This window comes from Myiozetetes cayanensis, unplaced genomic scaffold (assembly GCF_022539395.1).
Source record: "Myiozetetes cayanensis isolate MyiCay16 unplaced genomic scaffold, myiCay2020 scf12, whole genome shotgun sequence".
NCBI lineage: Eukaryota > Metazoa > Chordata > Aves > Passeriformes > Tyrannidae > Myiozetetes > Myiozetetes cayanensis.
In genome coordinates this window covers 19001212-19016715 of record NW_026086826.1, presented here as the reverse complement: position 1 = coordinate 19016715, position 15504 = coordinate 19001212, and the positions used below count along the sequence as shown (strand labels likewise).

Sequence of the window (15504 nt, the reverse complement as noted above, 5' to 3'; positions counted from 1 at the left end):
TTTGATAACCCAGCCTCGGCCTGGAGGAAGTCACTTAGGTAACTGGGGGGAGATTTGTTTTGATTTTCTTTGTAACAAATAAAGTATCAAAACAATTAGTGACTCAAAATACCTTAGCCCACTCCCTCTAAACAAAAAGATATTTTACTCAAGTAATTTATTTAAAACGTTCTGGAATTCAGGCCATGGTAAACTCTTAATCTTTGCCTTTTGAGTATTTCCTGGCCTTTCTTGACAGGAAGTCAGCAGTAAGATTGGCATTGTGCATCCGTCCTCTTTCACATCTCTGCAAAATGCTCTTTGACTAAACTCTAAAGAAATACTGATGCTTGTCTGGAATAATGTGAAATCATCTGTTTGATAGGAAGACTGACTATTAAAAGACGTCACTTCATAAACATACTGTGACATTTTGTCATAAACTACTTTTAACATTGTTTTAATATTTAAAACAACTCTGTAAAGTGTATTTTGTGACTTGCTGTATGTTCTGAAACTAGTAACGTGGGTTTCATCTCCTAATACTGAATCCACAAGCACTTGCCTTACCTGTACTTCAGATACTGCTCTGCTGTGTCAATAGATGCAGCATGCAGAGTCCTCATGGATTATATATACAACTTCTGCCAGATGAATTTCTTTGTTCTTAGACCTAAAGTGTAATACCTGCAGATAGTTTGGCTTAAAGTTCTGGAGCATAAAACAGTAAAGTTTCAGAAAGTTTTGCATCTGGAATTGATTCTAATCAACCAACTGTACTTTTGGAAACTAAAGAAAATACGTATGTATATGTATTCTTGGATTTACTCTGAAAAGGATTGGGAGTGCTAAAATAAAAATGACTGTGGCCTTAAAGAAAAAAAGTTGCATAGATTTTGTTCCATTATCTTGTTCTCCGAGTTAGGATAGAAGGAACTTTTATGATTTGCTTGTGTTTTCTTACTGGAAGATACTTGAGGGACAGAGCAAGAGAGAGAGATTATGGGGAGGTCTGATAGGATATGCTCAGTATTTGCCCTGGTTCATCAAACACCACGATGCCCTTGAAGCCTTAGGTAACATAAACCACTGCTTCTGGGTGTTGTTTCACTGCCACATTGCACTGTTGTTCATACCTGTTGCTTATGTTTTTATTACACTATCACATTCTGCCACGAAGGATAGAGGGGGGTGGGAGTTTTTGAGATGTCAGCTCTTTAAAAAAACATTATAACAGTGCTGCCATCCCTGTGCACATCACTGGTAATAGCTGTCTGTGGGAACTGCAGCTGGGAATTCCATACACCTGGAACTGTGATAGGCTTATCTTGTACATCTAGGTCAAGTACATGGTCCTCTCTCCCTCTCTCATAGTATTTCTTGTTAATGGATTAGAGATTACGTGGCATTTTCCCTCAGTATTGTTTTTCTCTATGCACTATCAGATGCCTTATCAGTCAAAGAAGTAGTTATATACATACAGATAAAATATAACAAATATTTTCGTTATAGAAAAATAACATGTAAAATAGAACATGTCTGCTATGATCATATCTTCCATTCATATTTCTCTAAATATTTCATGGGTTTGGATTTTATTTTTGTCAGCCACTTCAGAAAATCAGCACAGCTTTCTGCTCTGTACATATTTCCACTGGGTCCTCAAGTTTTTTTGCTCAGAAGACTTTTTTGGTTTGCTAAAATGCTTTTGTGCTAAAATGATCTGTAAAATACTTTGTCAAAAATGTATTGTCTGTAAAGCTCATATTTTGCTACTTTGATATGTTCTGCTTTATCTACTGTAATGAAAATACTGGGTTCTCATTTTTAAAACTTCTCTGTTGGGTTTGGATAGGGAAAGTTTATACACACTTAAAAGTTCCTTTTCCAGAACATTATGATTGTGCTTTAATAGTCTAATTATTCAAACACTTTTCTAGAGCAGCCTGCCTGTAATATGACACTGCCAAAGATACAGCTTTTCATTTTCTTAAAAATATTTTCTATGACACTGCCAAAGATACAGCTTTTCATTTTCTTAAAAATATTTTCTTTGCTTGCTCAAAACTGCTATATTTATTCTGCTCTTAAAGAATAGGTGAGAATATTCTGCCCTTAAAGTAGTTGAGATTGAAGGACCATATCAGTATAACAAACTTCATACTGCTTATAGAAAGTCTTCAATGAAAGATTGAAATCTTGAATCTGTTACAGATTAAATGTGTATTTGGGTAAAATGTAACATTTTGCAATTCTGATAAATTGCAGTTCTTAGGACTCTAAGATAGCTTAGAGCAAAACTATAAAAGACTTCTTTAATGAGTGATAAGGAAATGATTTGCTCAGGTAGAATTTTGTTAAAATCAAACTGTTCTGAAACACACTTCAAAAAGTACTTTCTCATTTTTCCACAACACATTTTTTTGGTGGTGTTGGTTGGTTAGGGTTTTTTTTGTGTTGTTGTCTCTTAGCACTTGAACATGTTTTGATTTGGAGTCTCATTTCATCTTCTAAAGACAAATTGTAATTTTCTTAGTGATAGAACTGAGGTTAAATAATTTTAAATTTAATTATATCTGGATAACTTTTAATCACATCTGCAATCAGGCATCAAAATGAAGGCCTGTAAATTAATTCCAAACTAGTAGTCTATTTACTTGTCCCTGTTAGACAGTGTAACTCAATTAAGACTTGAATAAGAGTTAAAGCAAGCTTTGCTTTATTTACTGCTATCCTTATACAATAGAGAGAGGATGCAAAGCTTCCTGTTCCAAGATAGTATAAATAATTTGGTAAAGGGCATGTAGTTAGCTGATGTAAAATACGCACTTAAAATGACTTGCAGTAATTTTACTGCACTTACTCTGAGCTGTGTCTTGGGTAGGGGAGTTCTTTAGCAGGAACAAGCTTCTAAAAAGATGTCTTCTTCAGACTTTGAATTCAGAGTTCTCAGAGGGAATTGAATAGCTTGAATGTATTCTGTTGTGTGCTGCCTTTCCCCAAGTTCCTAAAATAACTCTGTGTATATTAAATTCATTTGTATTAAATCTATAGGGATGCTTCATTTGGGAACTGCACGTACAATCTTACGATCTTGGACTGTTTACAGGGAGTAAATAAGGTAATAACATTTTTCCTTAGCAAAACAGGTTTAAATTGATTTTTAAATCATGAGGGAAAATACTGTTAAAGTAGCTTAGAAAATCTGGTTTCAAAAGGTGTGTGAGTGAGTAGGAGGCTCTCATGAAGCCTGAGGTACTGAGGACTGTGTTTGAGCAGTGCCAGCAGGGGAAGGTTACACTTCTGCTGGCTGGCCTGGCCTCTGACAGCTGTTTGAACTTCCCCCGTGCCATGGAACATGCAAATGGACCAGGCAGCTTTTAACAATGCAAGACACTGCTAATAGATCATTTATAACTATGGGTAAGAGGGAATAACAGGTGGATAAAGTCAAGGGATACAGAATACCCAGGTATACTGTGACTTAATCTGAGCAGGTTTTGCATGTACTTGGCCCAAACTTTCCCCCCAAACACTTGGTTCAGTGTTTGATGCTCATCTTTTCAGAATTGTTTAAAAACAATTAAAACTAGGGTATCTTGCTGGTGTTTTGATGTCCCACTTTCAATAGTCCTGGGCCATATTAAGCTCCAATACTACTTTCTTAAAAAATGCTACCTCACATCTTAATTGGCAGCCTTTAAATTTTGTTCATCATTTCCCATTGATCTCGATAAAGGGAGCAGTCTGTAGGAACAGTTCTGTACAGACACTTTATGGACCATTTGTAATCCTTAAAAGTATGGCAAAACAAGTGTTTTTAAAAATTGAAAAAAGATCAAGCTTAATATTTTTAGTTCTGTGGGGGTGGGAAAGGAGCTGTCAGTTAACAGCAAGACTGTAATTTGTGAGGCATTCTACAGATCTTGAAGCTCTGAAGTAGTCAGTGCAGTCACTGTAATTTATCTGCAACAAATACATCAAAAGGTGAGAACCAATTTTTCTCCTTTGTTCCCATAAAATTTATTACTCATTTTTTGTCCAGTTCACTTATGGAGGAAAAAATACTTCAAGCAGAAATCCTGTGCCTTAAAGGGGTCTTACCTGGATAAATTTGGTGTTTCTGTGCATGTACATCATATATGTGTAATTCAGGAGGCCTGCGAGTTGTGGAGTGCAGCCAGCCAGCCATGCTTAAATCAAATACATTTCTCGAAATCAGCTGTTCAGACAAACCTCTCAGTACCTTAAGTTCCATGCCAGTCCAGTCACTGAGCCTATGATTCCTATAACAAAGCTAGCTGTGCTTTTTGTTTTGTCCTAAAAAGGTGCTCCATGTGTAGCAAATAATGGCAGTGTGATGGTTATTGTTTTTAAATCATGGAACTGTGATGTGTTTTTATCACACTTTAATCTCAGAATGTCGTGTAATATCCGTACTTCTCAGAATGGAGTAGATTCAGTATAAATACATGCTGCAGAAATGCCTTCTGCCTATTCTTTGGAATAAATTTGGGCTATGAACTCTGTATTCATAGAATTGTTTTCAATATGGTATTATACACAAATCTTCAGTACAAAATTGGCATATTTAATAGTAGTACAGTAATCAAATACAAAACTTCTTTCAATCCTCTAATAAACACTTTCTGATGTAGTCTAGTGAACTTTATCTGTGTATTAAAAGAAATAATAAAATACAGGTTATGCGTGGTACCGTATTCTGTGCTTGCCATTTTGCCTAGGTATTATGGTGATAAAACCAGAGTATCATATAAAGCTTGGAAAACCAAAAAAACTCTCAATGTTTTATGGCCAACTGCTTGAAAACACATTCAAGCATAGAAATCACTGAATGAGTGCATGACAAAAAGGGAATTGCTTTTTAACTTGTCATCTGCAATACAGAAAAAAACCACACGTGGTGGGGTGGGGAGAATCAGTTTTATGATTTAAGTGATATGCAACGATTTTGTGTCCCATCATAATGTCTTTGAAGGGGAAATAATGAATCTAACATGTTTCAGTGACATTGTTGGAGTTTTTGTTGTCTGTGTTGTTAATCTGTGCAAAATGTGATGTTGTCTTAACATAAAGGCTTCAATAAACATAAACATCTAGGGATCTAGTTCTGATTCTCAGAGTAGTATTATAAAATGAAATTATGTATCGTATTTCAGTATGAACTGACACCTTGTTGCCTTTTAGGCCTTGCAGCATGGATTTTTTGACTTTAAGACATTTGATGTGGATGAATATGAACACTATGAGGTTTGTACATTTAATAATGAGTTGAATGTGTTCGGTTTACCTAAAATAACAATACGCAGTATCCCACAACTTAAAGCATATTGGAAACACATTTTAATTCAAGTAAACCCCAGTGTTCATATGTAAGGTATGTACATTGAAACATGTATGCTCTGTGTGAAAAACATGCAGCATTAATATCCTTGCAATTTCAGTGCATCATACAATAAATACTCTTTTCTTGCAGCCCTTCTGGCTTCTGGGATGTCTTTCATGCTTTCCCAGCCTTCCCCCAGGATACCATCCAGAGTTTCTCAGCTGACTCACAGAATATGTTTTCTTTCAGCACTTGTTAGCTGCTTCTTATGTTCCTTTAGTCCCAAATATATGACAAGTTCTTTTATTCCCACATAGATTAAGGACATTTTGAACTTTTTTCTAGTAAGAAGGCATTATATGGAGATTCTAGTAATGGAAATACATCCAAAAGATTTCCCTGATGAAGTCCCAGAAAGCTAACAGATGTCATTCATTGTTCTGCCAACTATTTTACACCTTAATTATAGACAAACTCTGGTTGTCTCTAGATGCTTCTCAGGCTTTGCCACATACACACCTCTATCTGCTGGAAGTAGAAAGTTATTTCAAGCTACATTGCCTTAGAGAAGCTTTAAAATATGCCTGTGCTGTACCTGTGAATTGGGCTGTGTACAGAGGGAACTTCAGGCACAGAAGATGTATGTACATCTGGTCCAGAACAGTTGTGTTGGACCTTGTCTTTGGAACTCTCCTAAATTCCTGAAATTGTATTGGTTAAGCAGAAAGGTATATATTCAAATATTTAGTATACCTCTGGTTTATATATTAAACTCTCTGGTTTTTTAGACTTGTGTTACTTCACTGTAGCCAGTATTCTTCTGCTATTCTTTCCCTCTGTTGCAATTTTCAGAAAATTTGGGAATAATGGGAATAGAGTTGCTCAGTCTAAAAGCCTCCATTTTAAGAGCATTTCCTATAACTGTATGTATTTCAGATGTGTACTGAAATACTTCGTGAATGTTAAGAAAGTGAAGGCAGAAGAGGAATAAAGAGTGGGAAAACTTAATTAATAGCACAACTCTGTACACTATCTGTTTGCAATCAGCAGTCTATAGCTCTCTAACAGAGAGCTATTCACAAAACTAGAAAGCATTTGTAGGATTTCTGTATCCTGTAATGTTTCATAATGATTAGGTTGAGAAATTGGTATAGCCTTTGCTGACTTACCAAAATTAAGTGAACAGGAACAAAAATTTAAAGTATGAAATTGTGCTTTTTTTGCTTAATCTTAATGTACAAAAGGAAAAGGCCTGTTCTAAAAATAAACGGTAACTGTGGAGTTCTTAGGATTCTGTCTATGAAGTAGGCATTAGTCTGCCTGAAAAAAAGTGTTAAAATAATTGACTAAAGGTATTCCATTACCTTGTTTAGTGTTTAACATTATTTTAGTTTGTGAAAAGTACATGTGTGTGCACAATGTTTACAGTATGCTGCTTACTGAGTTTTAAAAGTAAGAACTTGAAATCATCTTTAGGTTTTTGTCCATTTTTTGGTATGTCCTCTCTTTTTTTTACACATCGTGGTCAGCTTTATGTTTAGATATGTCCTGTGCTATATTTCAGAAACTTTAAGTGTTCCAGGTTTTTGCCATGTTAGGTCTTCAGATGTGTGCTTATGTGGAGAAAAGTTGCATACGACTTAAATGGAGCAGGCTAAAGGAAATTTTATTTATAGTTCTTTCATCTGTACTACATTATAAAGACAGCTAATTCCCCTTTTGTTGGACTAGATGTAAATTACTGAAGTTCTCCAGGTTTTTGAGTAACAATGTTGTTTGCACGTACATAGATATCTTTGGTTCGTATCGCTTAAAACTTAAATGATTCGCAATAACCCCTGTAACTATAAAGAACTACTTAATTCACAAATAAAACTGGTAATACAGATACAAAAGTACTTCTAACTTACTGAGCAAGACTTCTTCCCTAAAGGGAGTAAAGGTGCTACAGTGTTGAGCTGCTGGTGTGTGACACAGTCGGGGGTGGGGGGTCCTGGCTTGGCACTGGGCTTGGCTCACTGGTGCTTATGCAACCCCTGTGTGAGGACATTTGGAGCAAGCCTAATGCGTTCAGCTAAGCCAGCAGTTAGTGAATTGATTGCAGTGATGTCCATTATCAGAACCTTTCACTCATTAGGATGTTTTGATGAGTTGAGAGCTAAAAACACAAGCTTAATAATGCAGTTGAACTGAGTGCCATGTCCTTAAAAGTCATGCTGAGAATAACTGCGTTGCCAAATGAGGAATGAGCAGTCTTCAATTAAAAAAAGAAAAGAAGGCAGTTCTGAACTACAGTTCATGTTATGTATTTCCAAAGAAGCTTTCATTTTTAGCACTGACAGAATTTGAAGATCCTTTTAGAAGTTTTTATGTAAATGTGAGCAAGAAATGCAAAATGTCACAGTTTGGAAGTTTTTTAGAATTTAGTCTTTATTTGATTTATACTTTTCTTTCATTACTGGCTCATCAGAGCTTATGCCAATATGTAAATTTCAGTTTCTGCAGGGAGAAGGTAATTCCTTTGGAGGCTAATTGGTTTTTAATTTGTCTTCTGTGATTTGGGTTTTTTAGCCAGTGCCTTACAGAGAAGCATTTTTCTATAGTCTTTGATTAAAACATAGAAAAATGTTGATTTGTCAGTGTTGATATTAATAGGTATCCTAAAACACTGAACACTCTAAAGGAGAAATCTTAGATAAAGGATATTTCTGCTTTTATTGGAAAACTTCAGAAGTTCTGTTTCCATTTTATTTTAAGAGATTTATGAGAAGCAGCTTATGGTTAGTTTGTCCCATATAGGTAAGCTAGCTAACTACATGTGAAGCATTTTGTTTTAATGCAGCAAGAATGTAGTAAAAAATAAAATAAAATATTGAGTAAGTTTTTGAACCTTGTATAATCAGATATTAAAATGGTTTCCTCTTTCTCTTCTGAAATTTTTGTAGCGAGTGGAAAATGGTGACTTCAACTGGATTATTCCAGGAAAATTTTTGGCTTTTAGTGGACCACACCCAAAAAGCAAACTTGAAAATGGTATGGTGTATGTTTTAATGATATTCTATGATCTTATTTTTCCAGCATGTTGAATTGCCACAGCAAATGAGGAAAAGATAACGAGGCTTATAGATTAGTTTTAATCTTGAGAACTAATGATTCAGTGAGCATTTTATATATGATCATAGAACTTAATTCAAAAAGGTTTTGGAATTCTTTGCGAGAAGAGTTTTAATTCTTCTAACAGTCAGTGACTTTCATTCTGTGTCAAAGTGCCTGAGAAACTTGGGTTCCTTCATTTTCTCCTGAAACCTGGCTGCTGATACAGTAAATATGCAGAATTAAAGGCGAGTTGCATAAAGCACAGAAGGCTGTTAAGAGGTTTGTAACAAAAACCGGGAAAGACTTTAAAAAGAAGCTTGCCTTTACTATTGAAGAAGTTTTATTTATAACATGTATATAACTGAAAATTGCTAAATTAGCACTAACACTTAAAATCCAGTTGTGAAACTCTAAATAAGCCTCACCCAGGTGAGTGTAAGTGCATATTACAAGCCTACATTTTTCTCATTAGGTTGTGATTCTAATTGCATTTATTAATGATATATGCCTTGTCCTAAACAGCTGTGTTGTGGTTGGTCTTTGCCCTCCCTCCTCTGCCCCCATCTTCATCTAGAGATGAAGAGAATCTTTTGTCTCAACAGAGAATCAAGGCAATAAAGCTTTTTTACTTCACTGTAGGGCAAGAATATCTTCAGTGCTGCAGTTTTTTCTTTGACTTGTTTGTTCTTTAACTCTTTCCTCTCATCCATAATATAAATCAGCACTCTATTTTCCTCGTAAAGAGTGTTTACTCTTTTAGCACGTTTTTATTCTTTGACCTGCAGCTTGACTATAGATAGACAGCTGTTCTGAAATGCTGAGTTCATACCTGTGCCTAGCTTTATGTATAAAACCCTCCTTGCAGAGAGGAGAGGGGGCTGAACAGGAGACAGCACAGTTTCACACATACTCTGCTTTAACATTCTTCCTCCTGATATTTTTTTAATAATAATGGTCTTCATGAGCATTTTTTGACAAATTTTTTATGTCACTTAACATGTTTGGGTTTTTTTAATAAAATATTAAAGCATTTTTAGTATTAATGTTTATCATTCAAGAAAGGTTTTGGGGGCAATTTTCACTAGTAGGGCTTTGAACTTTATCTATGATGTTTAGTGATTGTGGCTTTCTTTTTTTATAGGTTATCCCCTTCATGCTCCTGAAGCCTACTTTCCTTATTTCAAGAAACATAATGTCACATCAATCATAAGACTAAACAAAAAAATTTATGAGGCAAAACGCTTTACTGATGCTGGTTTTGAGCATTATGACCTTTTCTTCATAGATGGAAGCACACCAAGTGACAGTATAGTTCAGAGGTTCCTGAACATCTGTGAAAATGCTGACGGTGCCATTGCTGTACATTGTAAAGGTATGAGCACTCACTTCTCAGATCAAAGTTCAAAATATCTATAAATCCATGGAGTTTATCCCAGAAATAAAGCATTGAGAAAATAACACTTTCTGGTTGTGAAAGTAATACTGCTTTATAATACTTAACTAAATATATGCCAAATATTTGTTATTTTCATGTGTATGTTAAAGTTCTTTCATCCTACACTGTTACTTTCAGCAACTGACAGTCTGTTGTTCATTGTTCTGTTTTTTCTTAATATCACTTGAAAACATGAGGTTTAGTTGACGCAGGTTTCTCTTTTGCATTATGCTTTTACAGCATTATGGTAATTGGCTAGGAAATGCAAAAGACTAAAAGCTTTTCTTTGTGCTTTTGGACTGTTCTACATTTTTCTGTTGAGTATGAATTCCTCATTTCAATTTGAGTTATTGTGATGCCAGCATTTCAAACCAGCCTAATTCAGCAGATCAGCTGGAAAATACACAAAATATGCTTAGAACAAAGGCTTTGAAAGGTTCAGCTTGATTTATGTTTAGAGTTGTGTAAGGACATTGTGGAGACGAATGTCTTACCGATCAGAAGCAAGAATGATGCTATTCATAATTTTCCCATGAACAATAAACATGCATATCAAAGATAAATAGCTTTATTTGCTGACAAGTTGTTATGGTCTCTAGAACCCAGAAATTATGGCTATTAATAAGCTGGACATCTGCTTTTTGGCTAAATGAGAGTATAAACTATTGATTAGCAGGAGTAGGTTATTCTCCAGGCTCGGCTGCTAAAGGAATATAGCATACTTTGCTGTTGAGTTATACATGTGCTGTTTAAACTGAAGTATTTCTGGTCTTTTGTCTGACCATTTAATAAGCAAACCGATGATCTTTTTCTTTTTAGTTTTTTACAGCCAACTTTATAGAGCCTGTACAAAGTTAAATCAACAGCTAAGTCAGACCTAACTCAGATTTAATATATTGCAGAGATATTCCAAGCACAGCTTTCACTCTAGAAATTGGTTTTCCCAGAATTTATAGAAAAGTTCAGTGCAAAGGATTATAATGGAAAGTTTGTACATTAGCAGGAAGGTAAAGAACAGAACCGACATCGATACTTCCCCTTTTAAATGATTCTTTAGATCTTGTCTTCCAGTGTATGGTTACAGAACCTCAGTTTGTGAACTTCTACCCTCATCCTTTTACCTTGGTCATCTTCACTTTCGAAAAAGGGCAGGATTTAGGTATTGGTGAAACTTAAGGAGCTCGCAGTTGTGTATAGAATTGTCAGCAGATGTCTTGCTTCTTAGGGAGTTTCCATGTGGATAGTTAGTTGTTGGTGCATAAACAGTAGTCAGCCACCATGGGACTGCAAATTGCCAATACTGTACTTGGGGGAAAACAAGGTTTAAATGGGGTGATGCTTTACTGGTAGACAAGACACAGGGCTAGAAAGAGATTAATCCTCACTCTAGAGTTAAGAGATTTTGCTGGTAGTAAAAGCTAATTTTTCTGTCTCTCTGTTCTCCCCTTAGAACAAGGATTAGTTTGTGATTTGGGGGGCAGTGGGTTATATTATTATAAGCTATTGATATCTAATATTATATGCTGGTCAACATTCATTGCTGTTTATATAGATACCAATGAATAGTTTTTTGAATAAGTTTTGGTTTCACAACAAAATTTATTCAAAAAGAAAAAGCCACTGGCTCAGAAGACACATGCTGTCTGTGATGTGCACATGTGTTTGCACCATGATTTTTAAAGTATGTGTGCTGGCCACTCAAAGGTACTTTGACTGTGTTTTTTTACTGGTTTTATAAATATGAAGTTGGTATTCAGCTTGATCACAGCTTTTTTAAAAAAATACCGGCCTTTTTTAAACAAAGTATGAGGCAGAATTGAGTGGCACAAGTGATGGCTGTCACATGCATTTTTAAGCACCGTTTACTTTTTGTAAGTATGAAATATTCGTTCTTATATCTACAGCACTGCAATCCAATTGTGTGATAAAGGGGATACTGAATCAAAAATTTTTTTCAAATACTAAGATGGTGAATAACATTGCATAGAATTCTCTGTACATCCCATACTTTAATTTGATAATTGTAAAATGCTCACTACTGACTGTTGATACTTGTACTTCTGTAGCTGGCCTGGGGAGAACAGGAACGCTGATTGCCTGTTACATCATGAAACACTACAAGTTCACCCATGCTGAAGCCATTGCTTGGATAAGAATATGTCGACCAGGCTCTATTATAGGACCCCAGCAACACTTCTTGGAAGAGTATGTATATTTGCACTTTCTTTGCTAATAAGAATTAGCTGCTTCTCTACATTCTTATCCGTCTTGGGCTATTTGACGTTTGTATATTACTGTCTGTTCTGTATATTTAAGGTTAGTTAATATGGGATTGCAATCTAACTTACTCCAAAGCCATCTCAGCTTCTCTGGAGCGCCATGCACTTTGTCCCCTTAAGGGCCACAGGATCTCCAGACTCTGCATGTTTGTTTCTCAGGAATTTAAGAGTCACACAAGTTTGTTGGAAGTGGACAGATGTGGACGAAAGATTAAGTCAACAAATAGGATTTATTAAAACATTAACATAGGAAGAATAGACTTTATATGTAGTCTGTGACTTAATCTTAAAATGGTATCATTGATATGTCTTTTTCTTTCTTGTAACTAAAGATTAAATAATTTCTTGGTGGGGAGCTTATGATCTCTGATAGATTCCTTAGCATGATGTATGAAACATTTCTGATTTGAATCTAATAGTTGTAAGCAAAACAAATGCATGGTTTTAATGCAGCTTCAGATTTGACCTTGACTGGCAATGAATGACAATGATGTCGACACTTAAGTTTAATGTCATAGTGGTTCCTACATCGTGTATTTACTATTTACTATTATAGTGGTTATGCTGATATTTTTGAGCTGACACCCTGATAATATTTACTTTGAGGCGTTTTCCCTGTTATGGGAGAAAACATTTTAAGAAAACCCACTACAAATTTGTCTCTTTGGAAAAGAGAGAATTCAACAACTCTCGCAGACACTGTGTAGATGCAGTCAAAGGTGGACCAACCTTGCATTTTGAAATCGATAGGATATCAGAGAAACAAGTATTACTGTAATGGATAAGTTGAGCAGGAATGGGGATTTTTATTTATTATCCAGTGCAACTGCATGGGCACTCCTGCATTTGAGAGGTGGCTGGCTGTTATTCAAAATACCGTGAAGCACAAACTTTCACAAACTACAAGTGCAGAATAGTCATCTTCACACTGTGCTGATGCTTGGATGATGGTACACTCTTAAAAATAACTTGCACAATAGAGCAAAATTGAGCAAAGGTAGTAGGTAATGTGATTAGTAAGAGCTGTTTACTTATAAGAAAAACAAGGCCCCTGTCTTTTCTTGGTTTGATGGATTGAGTACTTGGTTTGATTTTATAGATAGGCAAAGATAGTTCAGATTTTTTTTGACTTATATTTACATTACTCCTAGCTAAGAGCTGTAACTTTGTTCAGTAAGAATTTTCTAATGTCCTGAGGGCAGTAGGTACCTGTTTCAACATTCAGACAAAATTCAAGCAATGTCACCAGTAACATCAGAACGGGATTGGGAAAGAACATCGGTTCCATCATTCTAATATAAAATATCTTGCCATCAGGGCTGACAAAAAAGTAAAACCTTGCAGCTTTGAACTCCCAACATTCATAGATTTCAAAGCTTTATCTCTTAGGTTCTTGGAGGTTTAGTAAGGGATGTTTGAGTAGTTTGGGGTTTTTTCTGTAGAAACACTTCCAGCCAAGTATGTATCAAATCAGTTTGTTACTGTGAATGCAATTAATCTTGAAAGGTTTCAGAAGTATTTAATTCAAGCATGTTTTCTAGGCTACCTTTAAAATACAGTTGCAAATTCCTGTTTAGTTCATCTGTTTTCCTAGAAGGGTTTTGTAAAATGAAGTTATTCCACCTAGGAATGAAGTTTTAGTACTTGTAATACTTCTTTGATGATGACTACAGACTTGTTTGGTGATTCTGGGGTTTTTTGGTTGTTGTTTTTAAACATTATATTTCAATTTATTTTTTTTTGTGATAGACATTCAAATCTTTTCTCAGAGGAAGATGTATGGAAGATGCAAATGTTGGCAATCTGTAAGAGTAGCATGTTTTCATATTGGTTTTTTATATTTATGAAAATGTGTGCATATGAACGGATTTGGTTTTGTATCCTAAAGGAAGCAAGCAATGTTATGGCTGGAGGGAGATCACATCCGATCAAAGCAGAAACAGCGAGTAGTGGATGGAAACCTGAACAGAGTCCTTTGTGGCTTGAATGACATTTCCATCAGCGACAGCCTGAATAAAAGACAAGACTTGGATCAGTACAGGGAGGTAAGTGTTCTTCAGAAAAATTCCAAACAGACTGATGCTGAGCTTTTAATAACTAGCTGTAGATAACTTTTAGATTTTTGGGGTTTAGGCTTTTATTAGTATTAGATTGCTTTTTCTCAGATACATTTTTTTTTTTTTAGTTCGTAATTAGAAAAAAAGATCAGGTAATATTTTAAACTGTCACAGGTAATTTTGCAAATTCAAAAGGTTTGCATTATTTCAAGTAATTCTTTCAGGGATTTCAGTTCTTTGAGAATGAAGGAAAACAAAAAATCAGCTTTCATTCCAATTATTTAAAAACTTACTCCAAGTTTCTAATCAGTAATGCATCAGTGTATAAATGCCCATCCCTTTGTCACAGTATTATGGATTGATGAGGTGATGGGCATGTTTAGGGTAAGGACCTTATGACTACCTACTAGGAGCACAGGCATGAAGTCTGAACTAAAGTGTCAATACTTCTGTTTCTGGACTAGTAAAAATCTTAAACTGTAGTTTCCTACACTATCTGTAAGAAACAGTTTAGAGGAACTATGCATTTGATTAATTGCTTCTTAGCTCTGAAATAACTAAAGAGGTTTCAGGTTGCTGATGGAACCCTTTGCTTGCTGTGAAAGACCAGGGATATAGTGAGCACCTTCTTCCTATAAATTATAATATAAATTAATATAAATTATAGTATAAATTAAAATAATCATCTGTCATAATCTGGAAGAGCATCTTGAATGCATTTCTGTACAGGTGCTGTTTCCTTGTATTTCATTTTTTACAGATGTCATATTAAAGTTGTTCAACATTCAGTTTTCAAAACATCTGACTTATTGTATCTTTGGATATTTGGTTATATCTCAAGGGCTCTCTGGAAGCTCAGAACTAATGTTCCCAGTCCCAAAAATGCACGAGGTCAAAGAATCAGAAGAGGGGGTAGCTACATGTAATAACTGTAGGGCAGGTAAATTACTATAGTAATTTAGTAAAGTTGATATTTAGTGCCTCTTGCAGGACACACAGCTTTATCTAAATTTCTTCCTCATTTGTTCATAACATAACATTTTGTGTTACTGCTTTCCTTCCATGTCAATGATAACTTTAAAGTAGTTACGGATGAAGGAGTTGAGGTTTATGTTCTACAGAAACAGACTTCTTTGAAGTAAATAAATGCTGGCATTAGACTTGAGCATCCTGAACTGACTTTGAGGTCAGATTCTGCAAAAATCCCCTGTGAGTGTGTGTTTGTATGGTGACACATTTAATCTGCTGGAGCTGTGTATGCAGGGGATGGTAGATTAGTCTTAGATTTTAATCTTCATGGAGGAGATGTTC

General features: G+C 35.3%; 1 protein-coding gene across 1 annotated transcript in view; it reads left to right on the top strand.

Annotated features, from left to right (window-relative positions):
* CDC14A (cell division cycle 14A) overlaps window positions 1–15504 on the top strand; it is a 55447-nt gene that overhangs the window by 27063 nt on the left and 12880 nt on the right. The window contains 6 exon segments of the mRNA XM_050306801.1: window positions 3034–3100; window positions 5188–5250; window positions 8272–8359; window positions 9564–9794; window positions 11924–12062; window positions 14025–14181. Coding sequence (XP_050162758.1) covers window positions 3034–3100; window positions 5188–5250; window positions 8272–8359; window positions 9564–9794; window positions 11924–12062; window positions 14025–14181 — 745 coding nt within the window.